The 21047-nt window shown below is 33.2% G+C and overlaps 1 protein-coding gene across 7 annotated transcripts in view; it reads right to left on the bottom strand.

The window, feature by feature from the left end:
* Ptpn13 (protein tyrosine phosphatase non-receptor type 13) overlaps nucleotides 1–21047 on the bottom strand; it is a 201942-nt gene that overhangs the window by 41308 nt on the left and 139587 nt on the right. For 2 of the 7 annotated variants that reach the window (XM_076864474.2, XM_076864475.2), the window contains exons 18-27: nucleotides 19194–19608; nucleotides 18954–19048; nucleotides 17212–17268; nucleotides 9887–9976; nucleotides 9454–9561; nucleotides 9152–9283; nucleotides 3506–3972; nucleotides 2390–2536; nucleotides 1187–1280; nucleotides 613–698 (exon numbers count right to left, since the gene is read on the bottom strand). In XM_076864474.2, coding sequence (XP_076720589.2) covers nucleotides 613–698; nucleotides 1187–1280; nucleotides 2390–2536; nucleotides 3506–3972; nucleotides 9152–9283; nucleotides 9454–9561; nucleotides 9887–9976; nucleotides 17212–17268; nucleotides 18954–19048; nucleotides 19194–19608 — 1691 coding nt within the window. The remainder of the gene's footprint in view (nucleotides 1–612; nucleotides 699–1186; nucleotides 1281–2389; nucleotides 2537–3505; nucleotides 3973–9151; nucleotides 9284–9453; nucleotides 9562–9886; nucleotides 9977–17211; nucleotides 17269–18953; nucleotides 19049–19193; nucleotides 19609–21047) is intronic. The other 5 variants (XM_076864476.2, XM_076864477.2, XM_076864480.2 and 2 more) reach the window with 4 other exon arrangements.

Raw genomic sequence — 21047 nt, 5'->3', positions numbered from 1 at the left:
GAAAGTCTGGGTTGGGCTGGGGATGTGGCTCAAGCGGTAGCGCGCTCGCCTGGCCTGCGTGCGGCCCGGGTTCGATCCTCAGCACCACATACAAACAAAGATGTTGTGTCCGCCAATAAATAAATATTAAAATTAAAAAAAAAAAAAGAAAGTCTGGGTATAAATACTTTGTAAAAATACTTTTGTATTTTTGTATTTTGTATAAATACTTTGGTAAACTCCCTACCTCAAAACGAATTTGAACAAAATAAATTTAGCTTCTGAGCTGAGGGACTAGGAGTGATTATCACTAGAAATTAGAAAATGTTTATAAAACATTTAAAAAATGCAATTTCCATCACTTCTCCTGTCATGCCTCTTTGGTAATATTAGCACTAAAAATGTGACATAGAAAGCCAGTTTTCTCAGTATGAAACTTCTTAATACTTGTTTCTCATTTTGGAAGACAGAGAAAAGAAAAAAAAAAAAGAAAGAAAGAAAGAGAAACCCTCCCAAACCCAGAATGGTTCCACAAATCAGGCTGTTTCTTAACTAACAAATTTAGATTGAGGTTATTCACACATTATGATGCTCTTACAAGGGATCATACCATCTTGGTACACTATTCATTACCTGTCCTGTATTTCTCAGTGTTTCCACAGCTTGCTTATGGGTAGCTCCTTCCAGACTTATTCCATTGACAGCTAGCACACGATCACCTATTAATTAGGCAATTAATTGGGGGAAAATCACAAAATAAAGATTCTATATGCTCATTAACACCTAGTAGATGTATTTCTTAGTAATTTGAGGAGTTATATTTTAGAATAATATCTTTACAATCAATCTAAATCATAAGAAAAGATAAGCCAAACTACAAAAGTAGAAAGACTGGGGGGAAGGCCATAGTGAGTTCTTAGAAATGTGAATGTCAGTGTTTTTACAATCCCTTTCCATTCTCTGGAAATGTGCTTATAAGTAGCAGGTATGAAATATGAACTAAAGCACTACTTAGATATTTTCTAAGGAATAAGCTAGAATAAGAGTTACTGAAGTGGCCATCAAACAATTTCTTAATGTTGTAGTTTTGTAATTGAGTATGTTTTTATTTCATATTTTGAATTGAAAGATCTACATCAACTTTGGGATTTCTTATCTATTTGTTGTGATGCTCATCTACGTAATTCCTACATATATACAAACATACCTTTGTGAATTCTACCATCAGACTCTGCTGCTCCCTTGGGAATAACAGCTTTCACATAAATGCCACCATGCCTGACATTGGTATTCACACCTCCCTAAATACAAAAAGACAAAATAACATTTGGTAATATGAAATATTTTGCACTCTTTTTTCAAATCTGAGCCCTAGAAATGATTCAGTTTACCAGACAAAGCAATAGGATTACTTCAGCAAGTGCAGTTATTTCAAAATTCAAGAATATTGTTAGCTAAGTTTTCCAAATACTGAAGTACTCTCTTTACAATTGAACTCTGTTCAATTTAGCAAGTAACCTAGATCTTGACTATGTGAGAAACTGTTCTTCCTTCCTAAGTCTACATCATGCATTATGAGCAAAGCAGAAAGCAAAATCCATCTATGCAAAATTAGTGTGAGAAAATAATTATCAGAAGAAACAGTACATGGGATAAAACATACTTCAGATTGCATATTCCAATCTGAAGGCAAATTCCATGAGTCGAGGGGAAAAAGTTTATTTTCATTTTTATTTTAAAAGGATTTGTTAGTTTTTTTTTTAATGGTATAGATGAGATCTAGCGAATCAGTTTTCTATCTCCTATAAATATTCAGTTTTTATCTCCCTTTACTTTAAAAAGATAATAAAGCTTTAAAGAAATTAAGAACAAGAGGGAAAATGTTACATATATTTTTCTATGTGGTATTTTATTTATTTTTTCCACCTTTTAAAATGTGCTAGAAAATAGGTTTTCTTTTTTGATCACAATGTATTTATAGTGCTTTTTCTGAATATTTATAGTGATTTTCCTATATATTCTAAGATAGTTCTATTTTGTATATTTTTATGTAGGTATCCATAATCTTTAATCATTCATGATACAGTTAAAGATGTATCATTTCATTATTTTATTCCATGCTCATGAAGAAACTGTCAAATGTATACAAAGCATATGTATTAATTTTAAATTTGGCATGTCTTCAGATTAAGCAAGCATGAAATCGGGGGAGGAGGGGAGGGAGTATTTGTTTAATTATTTTAAAAATATAGAAAAAAATGGGTAGCAATTTTTTAAAAAAGTTTTAAGATAGTCAACTTATAAATTTTGAAAATATTTGCCAAACATTCCACTTGAAGCAAAATAACTCAACTAATTATTTGGCATACAATAGGCTGTTGGAAATGAAGAAGAGAAAATATTTGAAAACCTTGTCAAACAGTACCGTGACACTTATTCCCAAGCTGTTATCATTTTTAGCCAGTTCAACCTCAAAGATATCTCCAGGTTTAGGAGGTGATGAAGAAAAAGTTTTAAAATTCATTTTGTTGGATGTATTCATTGAGGAGGAAGATTCCTTAATAAAGAAAAACAGACAACAAAAAAAGGATTTCTTGTTAGAGTCAAAATGAATTACTACTGGAAGACAAATATGTATTTCCTGGAAAAAAATTTCAAAAGAAAATATTAAGAAATAGAGTGCATGTAAATACATAATGGTGGGATGTATTTTAAGAGATTATCAATTCCATGCATTCATATTGAGGAAACTGATGCCCCGAGTTTGAAGTGCTTGCCTCAGGTCAAACAGAGGGAAACTTAGAACCCACTTAGAACTTAGCTTCTATATAATCCTTATTTAATACTTTTTATATTCCCAAGTTTATAAAATATTTCCACTTTCTTTAAAAATCAATGTACACCAAGCAGTAGGTTTTCTTTTTTGATCTTTGTAATATATTTGCCTCTAAGGTAAGTGGGCTTCATGTTTCTTTCCTTACATGTATAACTTCAATATAAACACAGGAACAATAGCTAAGCTGTACATATAAGAATAAGGGCATAATCCTATTGTGAGAAGTACTGATTTTTTTCAGTGAATATAAAGCATAATGTTGTTCTCTAAAACTGCTTATGAATGTTAGCAATCCCTTCTAGGAATGAGCTATTTCATTGTTATTATTATCATACATTTAGAACTTCAGAAAAAGATTGTAACTAAAAATTCAACTGCCCATTATATGAACTATTCAGAAACAATTTGGGAGGTATTAAAGTTTTCTTATTAATATAAATGTTAAATATGCAACAGACAAACAACTTGTAAAAAAGAATCAAACTTTAAGTTTAGTCAGTTAGTATTCAAAGCTTCTAATTTTTCTGAAAGTTAGCATCATATGCAGTAGCAGTTAGTAGCAGAAGGTATAAGTTGTTCTTTCTTTCCAGAATTATGCAAGCACCTTTTACTAGATTCTATTTCTCTGTAATATATTTGCTTTTGTTTTGCTAAATAAAATAAAAACAAAAAATTAAAATTAAAATATGCCTTTTTGGGTGTTTGATGATCCTGACTGCTGGAATAAGTAGCCTCATCCATGTCTGAATCTCCACGGTCAGAGTAATCTGTCACATCAGAAATGCCTGGCTTTTTAGCTTTGCTTCGGTTACTGTCAGAGGAAGTCCTTTTTTTTGCAATGGCTCTGGTTATTACAGATGGAGAAGGGCTAACATGTTGTGACCCCTGCCAGATGCGGTCACCTAATTGGCTGGCAAAAAAGCCATTGACCTGGCTCTGAGACAAGCTGGCACTCTCAGTCCTGGAATCTTGAGAACTAAGGCTTCCTTCTCGAAGGCCCCCAGACAATCCAAAGGAAGTTTCTATGATGTGCCTCAGGGTACCAAGTGGCCAGTGGTGGTCCTCGGAAGAAGAATCTATAGCATTGTCTTGCATGTAGGAAGTTTTCTTCATGTAGTTTTTCATTCCATTGGCAAAATGCACAGGAGTAGAAGGCACTAAAAAGTCAAGGTTCAAGAACAAAAATAATAAGTTAGTGATCTGCAAGTCAAGCCTGTGCTTATACACATACACAAGATGCCTAAAGATTGTTAGGAGAATTATACAAAGATAACACATGTAAAACACTAGACCTGGGAATCACTGAAGGGTCCCAGAAAACAGTAGATTCTTTTTCTTCCCTTCATGCCTCCTTTGGTTTTTCTTATAACAATCTCTATTAATAATCCATATCTTTTTTGCATTAACTTCTCATTCCATTTCTATACTCTAAGACCCAATTCACATCCATCTCCTCTGTGAAGAATTTTCTGATTTCAGAGATGATTGACAATTTCTTTGAGTCTCTAACATTCTTTGTCTATTTTTCTTTTTCATATACATATTAAGCAAGCAATCTACTACTGAGCTATTTCTGCACCCATCATGGTCCTTGTTTATTCAATACTTATTTGTATACTTGTTTATATTTTATTTGTATATATTTGAATATTTATATTTATTTGTATTTATATTATTTATTTACTTGCACTACAAAAAAACTATCAAGGAAGGCAACTCTAAATTTCTTATATATAGCTCTTATCAAAAGACACTTATAAAAGTTTTCTGAAGTAAGACATAATAGGAGACACGAGGAAAAGAATGAAAAATATGAATTTATAAAAAATTTATATGGCAAGTGACACCAAGGAAAAATTAAAATAATGTGCAACTGTAGAGCAACTATTTGCAACAATGAAATATACATAGATTTAATATCCCGATGTACAAACAATAGCTACAACCCAATAAAACTTCTTTGGAACAGGGGTGTAAGACATGGACTAGAAATCTGAAGTAAGTGTAAATAAGTAACAAATACATGAAAAAAATTTCCTTATTGCTCAGGGGCTATACAGTTTTCTACCTACTTCAATGACAAAAATGGAAAGAAATGTCTGATATTTCTAGTACCACTGAAGTTATAAAGATGATTGTCATATCTATTAGGATAGGCTACAGATTGTAAAATTTTTGGAGGGCATTTGGTAGCATGTCAAAACTTCAATGTATATACTTTTAAATTTAGTTCCAGGTATCTAAACTTCAAAAATGTATATATTTCCAATGTTATAAAAGTCTATTTGTTGGAGCAACATTTGTAACAGAATTATTGTTAGCCTGAATATGTTCATGGATGTCAAGAATATATTGCAGGATCAAGCTAAAGAACAATATGAGAATACAAAAAAATTGTATTTTTAGTTTAAAAAAAGCATATGTGTTGTTTTATTTATACATACATATATCTCATATACACATATAAGTCAAATATACAAGATACATACATACATACACACCAGATAGTTTTCTTAGGAAATGGGGTGAGAGGGTTTTTAGTTCTTATTTCATGGGTTTAGTATAAATTAGATTCATTTAATAAGCTACATGTACTTGGGGCTGGGGTTGTGGCTCAATGGTAGAGCACTTGCCTAGTATGAGTGGGGCACTGGATTCAATCCTCAGCACTACATAAAAATAAACAAAATAAAGGTATTGTGTCCATCTAAAACTAAAAATATATTTAAAAAAATAAGCTATATGTATCCTATTACTTAAAAGAAGTTAAAACAGAAGAAAAATTAAAAATTGCTTTGATTGAATGTGTCCCCCAAAGTTAATGTGTTGGAAACTTAACCCCAAATACAACAGTACTGGGAGGTATATCCTAATGGGAGGTGTTGAGGTCATGAATCTCCACCCTCATGAATGAAATAATGCTAATCTTAAAAAGGCTCAATGCAGTGATTTCAATCTTCTTCCCCATGTGCTACACTGCCTTTCTGCCTTTCAGCACTAGGTAACTAAACAAAAAGGTTCTAAGTAGATGCAATCCCTTGATCTTGATTTCTCAGCCTCCAGAACAGAAAGAAATGCCTCTGTTCTTTATAACTTACCCAGTCTTTGATGTTCTGTTAGAGCAGCACAAACTGGATTAATCAATACCTTCCTCTTTGCTGACCAGTTATTAACAGGGATAGTCTGGTGTACACACTGATAATTTTCTAGGTCATTTGACTCTTGCCTCACTTCAAGTCATACTACAGAATAACTACATATCACAATAAGATAGCATTTTTAAAGAAACAATTTCATATAAAAAATCAAAATAGATGATCTTAAACATGGACAAGTGGATTAAAAAATTTTTGTCTATTCTCAATAAGACCCTGAAAGCTCAGGAAATAACAAGAGTTAAGAAATGGGATGGCATCAAATTAAAAAGCTTCTGCATAGCAAGGGAAACAATTAAGAATGTGAAGAGAGGACCTACAGAGAGAAAATCTTTGTTAGCTACTCTTCTGATAGAGGATTAATATCCAGAATATATAAAGAACTCAAAAAAAAAAAAAAAAAACCTTAAACACAAAACAAAACAAAACCCAATGAATAAGAATAGTCACAAAAGAATACAGATGGCCAACAAATATATATAAGAAAAAGTGTTCCACATCATTAGCAAGTATAAATAAGTAATAAATACATGGAAAATGCAAATCAAAACTACCCTGAGATCCCATCTCATACCAGTCAGAATGGCAGCCATCAAGAATAAAAACAATAATAAATGCTGGAGAGGATATGGAGAAAAAGGGACATTTTTACACTATTAGGTTGTAAATTAGTACAATCACTATGGAAATCAGTGTGGAAGTTCCTCAAAAGACTAGGCATGGAGCCACCATATGACACTGCTATATCACTTCTCGGTATTCATCCTGAAGAATTAAAGGCATTTTACTGCAGTGATACATGAATACCCATGTTTAGAGCAGCCTAATTCACAACAACTGAACTAAGGAACCAGCCTAGGTGTCCACCAATGGATCAGGGGATAAAGAAAATACAGTATATACACACAATGGAATTTTAGTCAGCCATAAAGAAAAATGAAATTATATCATTTCAGGAAAATGGATGGAAGTTGAGACCATTAAGTTAAGCAAAATAAGCCAAACTCAGAGGTCCAGGGTTGTATGTTTCATCTCATATGTGGAAACAAGGGAGGAAAAAGGAAAAAAAAAAAGTGGTGGTGGGGAATCTCATTAAAATCAAAGGGATATTAGTAGAATAGAGGAAAGGGACAGGGGGAAGGAGGAGGAGAAGGAAAGGAGAAAGTACTAGGGAATGATACTGGCTAAATTATATTGTTAAATTACATCAATAGAAAATATGGAAGAGAAACAAAAACACACATAGGATCAAAACTCGTAACTATGTGCTGTAACTCTTTAGAAAAGTGTAATTAATCTATCCTGATATTTCACTGCCTATTTCCAAATAGGACATGAGGCAATAAACAACAATAAAAGAATGTTAAAACACTCCCTGGCATGATCCTTTTCCAGGACAATCTCTTTTGACCTTCATGATAGTCCTGAGATAAGAAGAGCAAAATTTTGTTATCCTCTCATTTATCCATCCATTAATTTACTTAAGACAGTCACTGAGTAGCAATTATTATATGTAAAGTGCTGCAATTGCTGTCCTATCATAAATACAAGTGTAGTTTCCCTCCTCCAATTTATGTCTAGTCAGCTGTTCAATACTTGTCTCTCCTGATAAAGTGTCATTTCCACACAGGCAGAGATTTTGTGTCTTATATGTTACATACAACAAATATTTGAACAAATGAATTAATTTAAAAAATCTACTTAAAACTACAATGGAATCCCTTTGATGGGGATCCAGGTGAAAATAAATTGATTCTGAATTCATGTTTCTGTTGCTAAGTTATGGTAAATAATGAAACCCAATGTTTAGATTTTTTTTAAAAAGTTTTGGTCTTGACTGGTTGAAACTCAGAAGTATAGTTCTTTTTTTTTTTTTTTTTTTTTTTTTAGGTGGACACAATATCTTTGTTTTATTTATTTGTTTTATTGTGGTGCTGAGGATCGAACCCAGTAAGGCAAGCGCTCAACCACTAAGCTATAACCCCAGCCCAGTATGCTGTATTTCTAACTATAATTGTCCACCTTTGCCTAAGATGACAGTTTTAGTTAGTGTTCCAAGGGTCTTATGGGAGGAGTGATGTCTTCTATCTCCCATCCTTTTTTTTGTGTTTGCTCACAGTAAACAATTACTTAACATGTTGTTTATATAGGTATATGTTCTATACATGTAACATGTAATATTTAATGAATAAAAGAGTCAAATGACTAATATACATAAAATTAAAAAAATTTTATCATACAATTATGAAATATTTATGTCTTCCACCTTTTATGTTGTCATAAGCATCAGAAGGTATGCCTGAAATTCATTATCTAAATTTGGTTTTCAGCTTATTTTTAGTTAATTCTTTAATATATTTGGGGATGAAAATACCAGCACTATATACATTTCACTATATTTGAAAATACTATTAATAGTGACAGCTAAAACACATTTAAGTGCTTAATGTGTAGCAGGAATGTACAGATTCTTTACATGCATTATGTCAGCTGATTTTGATAATCTATAAAATATGGTACCATTTGATCTCTGAGCATGGTTCAAGGGATTTGCAAAATTAAAGTTGTCTCCACAATTTTAAGTGGTGGAGACAGAATCTGACCCTGGACTCTGTAGCCTCTTTATTGTTTACTGCATCATCCTGCTCCACATGGACTGTGTGCGCTTCTTCCACAAGCAATGTCCTCCTACTACCTGATCCTCTTAACAACTCTGTGCAAGGTAGACAAGGCAGGGCAGAGATCACTGTCTCTTCATATAATAATAAGAGAGAATTTAATTTACACAGCTAATAAGTAGCACATAGATAACTATTATAACTATTATATTCTAATATTATATAATATATAATATTATATAATTATATAATAACTATTATATAGTCATATTAATTACACAATGTTAAAGAGTTCTTTTTCTCATTGGACCTAAGAAGAGATGGAACATACAAAATAATCAGGATTTACTTAAGTGACATTGATTTTTGTGCATATATTACTAAAGGGGAATTAAACAAAATATCTTAGAACTGATGAATGAAAAAGTTACACTAATGCATAAAACTAAAACAATTAATGCAAGAAAGGAAATAAGCAGTTTAAATCCAATTTATTGGGCCAAAGTATTGAAGTGCTTGTGAAAAGCAAAATAGAACACCCAACTAAGAGACATTCACATTACCTTTGGGTATTTTTTCTTTTGGCTGAGAAATAACAAGTGTCACATCTTCTGGTGCATTTTGCAAAATTTCAACAGCAGCATGGTGGCTGACCCCCTCCAGACTCACACTATTCACAGATATCAAACGGTCTCCTATAAAAAGAGACAACCCAGTATTTTCAAGAACAAAGAAAAATTCTTCAAATCTTAGAAATGTCATCTCCTCTCCAGTATTTTCATTTTGCCTAAGTTCCACTTTTGCCCTCTGCAAATTCATGCCTGTTTTAATAAAGTACTTAAGAAATTATCAAAATGTGAAGTACCTGGCTTTAAGCATCCATCCAAGTCAGCTGGTCCTCCAGGAGTAATTGAACTGATAAACACACCTAGATCCAGTCTTCCCATCTTCTCCCCACCAATAATTTGAAATCCTGTAAAACAACACATTTTTTAAAAGATCTTCATTATATTGGTGTTCTCAATGACTAATAATTAGCCTCCTTGAAATGCAGAAATGTGAAGACTGAGATCAGATGATTAACAGGTAACATGTATATTATAGAACCTCTGTTAAACTTGGTGGAAGTACCTTGCAGGCCCTTTGTCTAGGTAATTGGTAATTTGGTGGGAGGGGTGGGGGATGGTGGGTAAACAGCCAGTATCTTAATCATAACTGGGCAGGTGCCTCCATGCCAATGGTATACTTTAGACTTCTCTGAATTCTCATGGACCTTCAAGAATCTCATAGTGACTTACCTAAGCCATACTTCGCATCTTTTTTCAAGTTCACCAACGTAATCTCCCTTTCCGGTGAAGATACAATGCTCCATCTTTTGTGTAGCACATCTATAGGGTATTTATAATTTTAAGAGAATATAAACATAACATGCTCAGGCATTAAAATTGTCAGCTTGTTCCAATTTAAGTGCTAATGAAGACTGTTAGTACATTGTTCAGTCCCTTTAAAAATATATTTTAAGGTTACTGGCATTGCTATCAAATATACGTATCCCCACCCCCTTTGCTCCTTGATATGGAACCTAGGGCCTTGTTCTTGCTAAACAAGCATTCTACCACTGAGCCCCACCCCCAGCCCTATCATATTTTTATAGTGATTTATAGTTTAAAAAATAATTACACAACATTTTTCCCTCATAAACTATTTCTTTTGAAATGGTACAATTCATTTACAAATGAATAAATAAATATCAAGAGGATAAATGATTTGAGTAAGTTTAATAAGAAAGCACAGAAAAGAGCTGAGCCTTCAACTTCAGTTTTCTATCTCTTTTTGTTACATCACAGTTGACTCTCTGAGTTTAGTAACACTTAATATACTAAAAACCTCCCTCTAGTTGGGTAAGATAGCATATGCAGACCTGTAATCCAAGCAACTTGGGAAACTGAGACGGGTTAAAAATTCAAGGCCAGCCTCGACAATTTACAGAAAGACCTGTCTCAAAACAGAAACCTCAGGGCCTGGGGTATAGCTCGGTGGTTGAGCACTTGCCATATGCCTAATATGCAAGGCCCTGGGTTCAATCCCCAGTACCAAAACCACGATACACACACACACAAACACATACAACATTTCCTTCTAATTAATGGTTGACATTTTTTCATAATTAATAAAATACTATTAGTAAGTTCTTGAGCAAAACCGCACTAAGGAAGAAACTGAATCTTTTTTAAAAAAAATCCCACTATATAATTTGTCTGGCACATTTAGTCTCAAAAGATTTTCAACTACCATTTTGCAGATGAGGAATAACTGTTTGTGACTTCTTCAACATTATAGCTGGTAACACTGCCCCCCAGATGCCTGAAGTCAGTATTTAGTAAACACTAGTTAAATCAATTATTTAAATGAATGTCAGCATCAAAACGAGAATTTACTCTAATTTCCACATACTTTTTTAAAAGTAGGCTAATCATTCACAAATAACCTTCTTAATGAAACCAATAAATATGAAAATCCATTGCCATTTTAATCAAGCTAACTCATCTACTTAGCAATTAAAGCATTTGAGCACACACAGTTCTCAACATCAATTACAACTTGACAGTGTGAACTGGTCTGTGATGAAGGTCGTAGTGGTGGTGAGTTCAACACATTCAGAATGGTAGTTCTGTAAACTGAGTCTTCAAATTCAAACTCTACCAACTCATAAACCAGAATTTCCTTAAATCTTCATTGCATTCTTATAACAAATCATTATAACCCATAGATCTTATTTATCAATGTTCCAACATAAGATCATCCATGGACTTGAAACTTTGTTATAAAACAACTAGTAATTTTGCTACCCAATACATATTGATAACTAAGTAAAGTAAATGTGATACTTCATATTCTAGAAGCAAACTCCTTTAGTTTGAGAAAACAACAACCATTTCCTCTCTTGAGATAATTCTCTCTCTTTTTTGCAGTACTGGGGGTTTTACCCAGGATCTCCTATATGCTAGGCAAGTGTCCTTCTACTGAGCCACACCCCCAGCCATTTTAAAATTGCATTTTGAAACAGGGTCTCACTAAAATGGCCAGCCTGGCCTCAAAATTGTGATCCTCCTGCCTCAGCCTCCCAAATAGCTAGGATTACAGACATGTGTTCCCAACACCCTTGTATCTTAAGCACCATTTTTGTAAAAGTTTCTTAGCTCCCTATAATATATGTACTATTCTGTTGTTCCTTTTTGGCTAAAACTTAGTTACAATCAATAAGAGTAATATTAATTAGTATTTGTAATGATTTTGTTAATGGAATTACAAAAAAAAATTTCTGAACAAAGGTTTGAAGAGCTTTATGTATTAGGGAGTCCTAAGCAAAAAAAGCCCATCCATTACTTAAGGCCTAGTTTAAATACATTATCTAAATATCCAAGATTCCTTTGTCCTAAAATAGGCAACTACTTTTAGTTGTCAGCTAGAACAAATATAAAATAACACAAAACAAAACTCATAAAATAAACAAGGAATAAGGCCATATTAAGAATTAAAACAAGCGAATGTTTAAGTGACCACTTGGTGAAGTGATAAGAGACAAAGACATAACCAAATTGCTTTGTAAAGTGATGAACTGATAATGATTGTTTTGACTTTCCATTTCCCCCTCAAATTTCAGATTTAAGCACTTGCTGTCCAGGAATTGGACAGTTGGAAACTAAAATGAAATTCTTTACACTATGGTACTGGATAAGTCTGAATGCATGGAGTTTCCAGAAAAGCAAATTCCAAGGAGTATAAACAGAATAAAATGAAAGATGGCTCCTGAGTTACTCTGTTCCTTATCCTAATCAAGAAAGGAAAAAAAGAAAGAAAAAAAAAAAAAAAAGGAAAGAAAGGCAGGCACTTAACCCAGCCAGTTTTTAAATGTAAACTTTTGTCACTATTGTGAAGATGAAGTCAGCTTGTGCTATGCAGTATTTCTGCCTTTGAATAATACTTGGAACGTTCCTATGGAATATCTGTTACAAGGCATATTTTCATTCAAAGAATAAAAACGCCATTTTCATTTCCAACATATATGACAACAGGATTGGCTAATATTATTCATCTGGCTCCTAAGTCTGTGTGCATATTTGTATAGCTATCTCACCTCCCTAACTAGAAGCAACAAAGCTCTCTATATTTAAGGACCTACTACTGAGATTTCAGCATCCATTCATTCAATTAGTCTAACTTCAAATGTTTTCTGAGCAATGTGTCTGTCAAAGTCTATCACTAAGCTTTTTTTGGGAAATAAAGTGAGGTAATTATACGAAAGCTGCTAGCACAGTAAATTTAAGAAAAGCAAAGATCTAACTTTACTTTTAAATAGAATGCCTTAAGTACTGTCAATAAAGTAGCTGCATTATAAAGGCATGCGTTAGACCTACAGAGAGGTCCTAAGAAGTACTATAGCAGTTTGGAGAGAGTAGAGGCTTCTTCCTGCAGGAGTTAGAGGAGTAAATATCAAGGAAGTAGGGTAGGATTTTTAAGAAATTGAATATATAGATGGTTTTACTGCAATAAGTAAGACACCCACAAAAGCTGAGATTTGAAGAAGGCTGAAAGTGTTACTAGGAAATATTTGGAGGACAAGATTTGAGTAGGTGGGAGTTGAATGAATATTTGATTAGAAAGGGAAACTTTGCTAGCACACTCTTTTGTAACCAGGACATTCTTTCTCCTCTACTCAGTCTTGGAGGTACACGGAGTGACATCAATGTGGAAGGCAGAGGATATCAGGGTACAGTTGCATGTTACTAAATAATACTGTACACATTCTGAGTGTCCATTTATCAATTCTTTTTATATAGTCAATGTTAAAAACACTTTTCTTTTTTATTATTTATTTTATTTGTTCTAATTAGTTATACATGATAGCAGAATGCATTTCGATTCATTGTACACAAATGGAGCACAACTTATCATTTCTCTGGTGGTACACGATGTAGAGTCACACCACATGTGCAGTCATACACATGTACCTAGTCAAAACACTTTTCATTTTATTTTTCAAATTGGGGGACCCAGCAGCTGAGGTTATATAGTAGTCTGCAAACTTTCTTTTCCCATTAATATGCATCACACCAAAATTTACAAGTATTTTAAAGTGAAAAGGAACTTCAACTTGAAAATTCTAGTCCTTTAAGTAATACATGCTAGTGTCATTTCCAGTAAAGTTCACACCAGGGAAATAACTTGAGAAGAACTGAATAGTGTGTAATTCAGAAGCTGTGTGCATATCCTCTCTGCTTTAGGGACTGTTGTTCTAGTGTTGCCTTGCTCATCTCTCATGAAGGTCACAGACGTATGCAGTCCTTATCTAGATGTTCAAGTAATGCTGTTGACAGGTATGTTTATGAGCAAATTAAATTGTCTAGTAAAGCAATGCCAAAACTAAAATGGAATAGAAGAAGACTTCAAGGAAGTAGGATGGGATTTTAATAAGTGAAAAATGGAGATGACTATAAAAACTGAACCAATCTAAAAATATTTTAGCAAGAAAACCTAATTTTCTTGGTTACTGATATACATCCTAGTCAATATCATCAGGAAGTTCCATTCTACTAAGGAAAGAGTCAATAGAGGAAACTCTGATAAGAGGACTTAGTAGAGAGGACTCTGGAAAAATCCATCACTGAGGGGGGAAAAACCTATTTCACCTCCTGGGGATGATGGGTCAGCAGTACCATACTGGTACTAAAAACTCAGAGAAGTTTTTTCATTGTTATGCTACTACTATGCTATATATGCTGGTGGTAAAGTGGATCATAACCAAAACTTCAGGGTTTTACTTCTGAGTCAGCACTTATCAACTAAGTCAATTGGGATCACATAACATCACTGGACTCATTTAAATGATCTATAGAATAAAAAGACTTGGACTGGAGAACCTTTAAAGTTCCTTTTAGTTCCCAGTTTAGTTGACCATCTTTTACACCTGGTTAATTCTACTATCTGTTCCATCCTTTATTTGCACTTTAAATGTTCAATTTTAATTATAATTTTCAAATTGCAGGCATTTTAATTAAACTTAAGTGGGAGGAAAACTAACATCTGAAATTACAATGGTTTTTGGCACCTGACTAAAAAAGTGTATTTTAAAATCTTATTTCTACTTGTACAACACTTTATTACTTGGGAGTTAAGATTGCTCATAAAGACAATAATTAGTTTTAACACTGGAAAAGGTTTATTTCAGTGTTTTTACTATGTTACTGTGTCCCAGGATAACTTACTTTATAGGATTTTTTTTTTTTTTTTGCATTTTGTGTTTTTTATGATTACTGTGCGGGCAACCTCATAAAATACTAGTATATATTTGGTGGTTTGGACACTTCAGGAAACTACATGACAAACTTAGCTAAAAGAGTCTGAAATCTTTTACATATCTCTGCTTCAAAGTGCAAATTTAGAACACTCATGACTTTTTAATTTCTCTTTTATGTTTCACATTCTTCAAGAATTTCTAGAGGCCATAAAAGGTAAGATTAAATTTAATGCATTCATTCTTATTTTAATTGACAAATAATTCAGTATTAGGTGATGTGTTGTTAATAATTCTCATCTAATAATTTCTGCTGGCAGGAAGAGCACTGAAATAAGAATAAGATGTCCTATATTCAACTTGTGGGCAATTAATTTAATTTTATGACCATTTGTTTTCTTATCTGGAAAAATGTGTTTGCCATGCTCTGTATGTGAAAATTTGACTCTCAACAGACCACTAATTTAGCCCACTTAAGCAGGTTCAAAAAGAATCTGAGAAAAGCATGGACTAGTTTTCAAGCTGTCTAGGGTTTACCTATAAGAAGGTGTCTTCTGTATGGGCCAGGTGAAAAGATGAAGCTTCTAAATGTTCCAGCAGAGAAATTATTTAAACCTGCCCATGCTTATTGGATATCTAGTTTAAAGTTTCCATCAGATATTCAATTAAAACATATTTCAAGTTCTCATTCTTAAGTATATTACTGTCCTGCTTCTTTCAAAGTTTAGCAGGGAGATATAAAAGTATAGATAGTTAGGCATTATTATGTTGGGAGGCACTCTAAAATGTGGGATAGAGCATGGGTTCTGGAAACAGACTGCCTATGTTCAGAAAGATCATGGTTCTGCTAGATGCTAATTCCATGACCTGCACAACTGAACTTCTCTATGCTATGGTTTCTCATTTGTGAGGAGGAAATAACATTTGTACCCATCTCATAGGGTTGTTATGGAGATAAAATGAGAAACAATGTAAAATGCTTAAAACAGGGCTTAGACACAGCAAGTACTCAGTATGTTAGTCAATAATTATTACCATTATGGGCATGTTAAAAGAAAAACTATTTAGGGTATGCAGGTGATGTAGATTCAATCTATGTAAGAAGTTTGATCATCAGAAAACTATATGACCAGGGTCTTAGTAACTTACATATGTTTAGGAATTTTTTCCTTTAATTATATGCCCTTAGATTTTCTGAGGATTGATAAATCCAAAATAGAATTGACAAAACAATTCCTCTTTGAGTATTTAAGACATTGTATGTCTTTTTTTATTTTGGAAACAATTTTACTTCCAAGAAAGATTTTATTCCCTTGAAAAATGACTGTGTATTTCTATTAAGGGAATGATGATACTAGGAAGCAGTACTTTGGTATTTGACAGTTTGACCTACAAAAACTCTAATTCCATGAGATTCAACATTTTTCTTAAGCCTTCCCTTTTTGCCTTTGCTATCAGAAAAAATTAGATCCTCATCAAGTTTAGCTGTATCAATCATTTTGATTAGCATATTTACTTCTCATCAGGCTTTTTAGTTTAATTTTCAGAGTCTGAGGGGGGGAAGACTCTGAAACATTTTTGGAGAAAAGTAATATATTGGGAGTAATAAAAATACTTTTTTCTACCCATAAAATTGTTAGAAAGATCAAAAAAGATAATACATATGAAAATACTTTCAAAATTCTAAAAATTTTGACTCCACTAACTCAAGGCACTGCATATTTCTATTCTTCTTCCTACAACTTTGTTTCTAAAATTCTTCTAAACTATAAATCTCAACATTAAAAGTCTCTAAATTCTCCCCATAATGTTTAGGATAATCCTGAAAACGGGTTCCTACTTAGTTCTCAAGCTTTGCCCCAAACATCACATGCCTCCCGACTGAGACCCTGGCTGTTTCCAGAATCTGTTATTTTTAATCCTGTTTCTATGTCTTTCTAATCATGCTGTGCCCTTGCTCTGGAATGCTTATCTCCACTGTTCTGGCTGAGCAAATCCTCCTTTGAAGATTCAGTTCAAGCATCCTTTTAAAATAACTGCCTCAGTTAAAACTTTTTATCCAAAATTATCTCCCGCTTGAAATACTACTTTAGTGTCCTTATCTCTAATTGTTATGCATTTACTTCATCAACAGTAGCCTAAACCAAGGTCCCATTACAAAACTAAGATGTGAAAAATACAAAAATGTCCTTTAACTCCATTTTAAGGTCTAAATCCTTGGCAAAGAACTAAAGAATCTCCATTGTTAAATCCAAGTCTATCAGATAGGGCATAAGAAAAGAGAAAGGATATGATGAAAATGAGGGGAAAAACATTTTGTAAACCTACCATTTTCTTTTAAGGGTACTTGGGATGAAGAATTTCCAGAACTATGCATACTCATTCCTGTGGTATAAATTAAATTATTAGACATTTTTTTTAAATGGTCAGATACTAAAGAAGTAATTTCTTGTGACAAATTAATAAAAATCAGTAAAACATTAAGGCAGCAACATTTTTATGTACACTGACAAAAATGTCTTCCCACAATGGGCATACTTACTATTTTTAAGTAGTAGTTAAGCATGTTAACTTGTTTTGCAGAATGAATTTAAACACAACTGTGTTGTTTCTGACAGTGGCATTTTGATATGTCAAATATGAAATGATGAAATTAAGTTTTAAAAGCATTTGTCCACATGTTAAAAGAAAATTAAATATTCAATAAGAATGATTTAAATAAAAAACAAATGCAGAAAATAAATTTTACTTTTATACATTGTTTCCGTTTATCTGTATTTTTCTATACAATACTACTACTTGCCTGATATATGTGAAAAATTTATGTAGGATGAAGCCTTCCTAATAAAAATAGTTTAGAATCTCATAAATCTCATTATATGTGAAAATATTCTGAAATGTTTTTCCTAAAGGATTCTTTTTATACTGTTTTCAACAACAGAGTTACCTATAGAATTAAATCTTGTCTTTCATCTACTTTAATTTTTTTAACTGATTCAACTTAAAAATGATAGTATAATCTCTGAAAGTTGTGGATGTCTACATTATTAAGGTAGCTTCCCCCAAAATATTTATCAACTATAACATAATCTTTTTCTGACTTCATTAATATGCTCTATTCCAATTACAAAAAAAAAAAAAAAACTACATGTAACTCTGGGTCATTTGGGCTAAATACTGGGTCCAAGGAGAATTAAGTACTAGTATTTTGGTGAAATAACTGAAGTGGGTATCCTTGTTTCCTTTTTTTCTGTTCAGCTGCTTCATATTTTTTGAATAGTAGTTCTGATCTCTGTGCTTAAATACCAACTCCTCTGAAAGATTGACTTCACTGCATTCCCCTTCAAAAACACATGAGGCAAAGGCATTATGAACTATGTATCTTATAAGGTAATATGTAATATATTTGAGGATATATTTGGTGGTATATGTGTGCACACATGCATCCCCATAAATACATAACTTCTACATTTAAATAATTAACAGGTCATTAAAAGCTAGATGGGAAATTTGAAGAAACTTAAAATCAACAAGAGTTTCCACCTATCAACCACTGCACGTTTCATGAAATTATTTTAAGTTTTTTGCCTCGCACATGTGAGGCACTGGGTTCAATCCTCAGAACCACATAAAAATAAATAAACTAAATAAAGATATTGTGTCCATCTTAAAAAAAATCTTTAAAAAAATTATTTAAGTTTTTTAAGAGACAATTCCATTCATGCGAAGCTGAAAGCAGCCTAAATAAACATTTTGAAAAAATGCAGTAGTATCAGATTCCACTCACACAGGCTTGTGATGAAAAGCCAAGGAAAGGTAATCCAAAGCAAGGCACAAACTAGGTTCTCTTGGTATGACTGTCATGACTAACATGACCAAGAGGAAGCTAAGTAATAGTGCCATGAAGCAATTTTGTGTTCAATCAATTTTTAATTTTATTTGGTAAATTTTAACTATATAGTCACTGTTTTGGCAATTAGTATATGGAACCCAAAACAATTTCTTGATCCTGTTCACTTCACTATGAGCATGAGGTATGAGAGAAAGAAGGTAAGCTTGTTCATGCTGACCTATGACATATGCTTGACCAGGGTCTTCAGTGGCTGAGTCTGATTCATGTTTCCTCCTTTCAGGGCTTCTATTTAAACTTGCAACAGACCTTGAACTAAAGAGGGAAAAGGAAAGTAGGAGGGGAAGTGTCAATGTAAAAAAAAAATATGGTGAAAATAATAAAATGTCTAAACAAAAACAAATGTATGAAATGTAGAATTTATAAATATGTAGTTTGGGTTAGTTAATCATGTTCTTACTTAAGTTTTGTGAATCCTGCCAAAGATTCTGTATCAGATCTTGCCATCTGGTGAAAGGGTTTTCCCACTAACTCCACAATGGTCTGAGGTGGGGATTCCATGTTAACAATGACATTTTTCCGAAGAGGATAGAGAGAAGCCTGACTGAGATCATGGTATGATTTACTCATCCCTCTAGGTTTTTCCTCCCATGAAGCTTTGTCACTCTTCTCTTTTGAATTGTTCTGCAATGGCTGGTAAAGCGACAGCTCTGAGCAGGATAGCCTCTTCAGAATCTCAGCTTGAACTGATAAAGGTCGAACGGCAAGTTTGTTCAGGGTGCTGCTGGCCAGACTGCCAGTGCTGATTGCACGTCCCATATTAAATCCTCTAACGGACTCTGCTTGGAGATTCAGGCTTCTAAACGAAGCTCTCTCTACAAGGAAATAGGATTGCTTTACACGATGGAAACATTGCAGTACCTTGGTGAGAAGAGTTATTTCAATAAGCAAAATATAGCATGCAGTTTTTAACCGTTTTGATTGCCAGCATAGATAGATAGCTCTCATAATGTGGCAATCAAGGGTTTTTAAAAGGAAGTTTGAAGATTATGGTTTTCATACCATCTCTCCATCCTTTTAGTTATTGCTCAGCCATAGACTATTCAATGTTTTACACTTCATCTCATAATTCTTAGATCCAAAAATGTTTGCAGTTTAGACTTGCTCATGCTGACCCCAATTTCTTATAGCTCTCATTTAGAAATGAGAGTGGCATTTAAAAGAGAAATCTTCAACTTTAGTAGCATTTCTGCCAAAGTATCAGAAAACCAAGGATGGGGAGAGGGAAGGATGAAACCCGGATGGGCCAACATGCCTGAAAAAGAAGCTGCCCAGAGGAAAGTTGTGCCCAGAGAAAAAGCTCTCCTTTATTGTATTTTTAAAAGCTTAAGGCAGATTGTGGTGATGGTGTGCCACTGTGAATGTAGTAAAAACCACTGAATCATACACTTTACAATTATATATTTTTGTACTTTTTTTGTACTTTATAGATCAATGATGCTGTTACCAGAAAAAAAAAAAAAAAAGATTTTAAGGCACAATTTTTTTTTTTTTTTTTTGTTGTTGTTATTTCACTACTGTGCCAATTCCCACCTTTCCACCTTGCTGACCTCATGATTTAATTGAGGTATGAGAGCCACAGGAGAATCAAATGGTACTAATCTTCTCTCTTTTGGTATCTGTAAATTAACATGATCAGTGAGCTGGGTATCTCTTAATGCTTAAGCTCCTTTCACTGCTAAAGACACATCCCAAATCATCTTTTACATTCTAAATTTAGAAATACTAGAGAATGGGTGCTTGGCTATTCTATTCCGTAGGAACCAACATCATATCAGTATTTTAACATTAAAGATTGTTAACAAAAACATTGCATCATCTGTAAATAATGGACTAGGAGCATAAAATTTCACGATTTAGTTGTTAATGAATTAAACCACACCACAAGGCACTGGCTGTTTCCTTCTGGAAAGTAGCAACCCTGTGTTGCACTCTATTTAGAATAACCTTGACCACTATGAAAAACAACTGGGAAAAATTTCTTTTAAAAAGAAAGATGTCAAATGATTAGTGACTTCGATCTTTAAACTGTTTCACCTATCTTCTAATTTCTAAGAAAATTCATAATATATCATCTCAGAAAAAAGGTTGGAAAACACTGAAGATTTTTAATATCTATGCATTGAAAGGAAGTTTAAATAAACATGTCTCATTGTCACCAGGAAAATTCAATGTTCTTTCTTATAAAGTAGAAGTAGGCATCAGGTTAAAATAAGACCTTAGAAAAAAACTTTTAGTCTAAAAATTACCGTAA

This window comes from Callospermophilus lateralis, chromosome 8 (assembly GCF_048772815.1).
Source record: "Callospermophilus lateralis isolate mCalLat2 chromosome 8, mCalLat2.hap1, whole genome shotgun sequence".
NCBI lineage: Eukaryota > Metazoa > Chordata > Mammalia > Rodentia > Sciuridae > Callospermophilus > Callospermophilus lateralis.
Note: the sequence above shows the minus strand (reverse complement) of the source record. Positions and strands in the feature narration are given on the sequence as shown.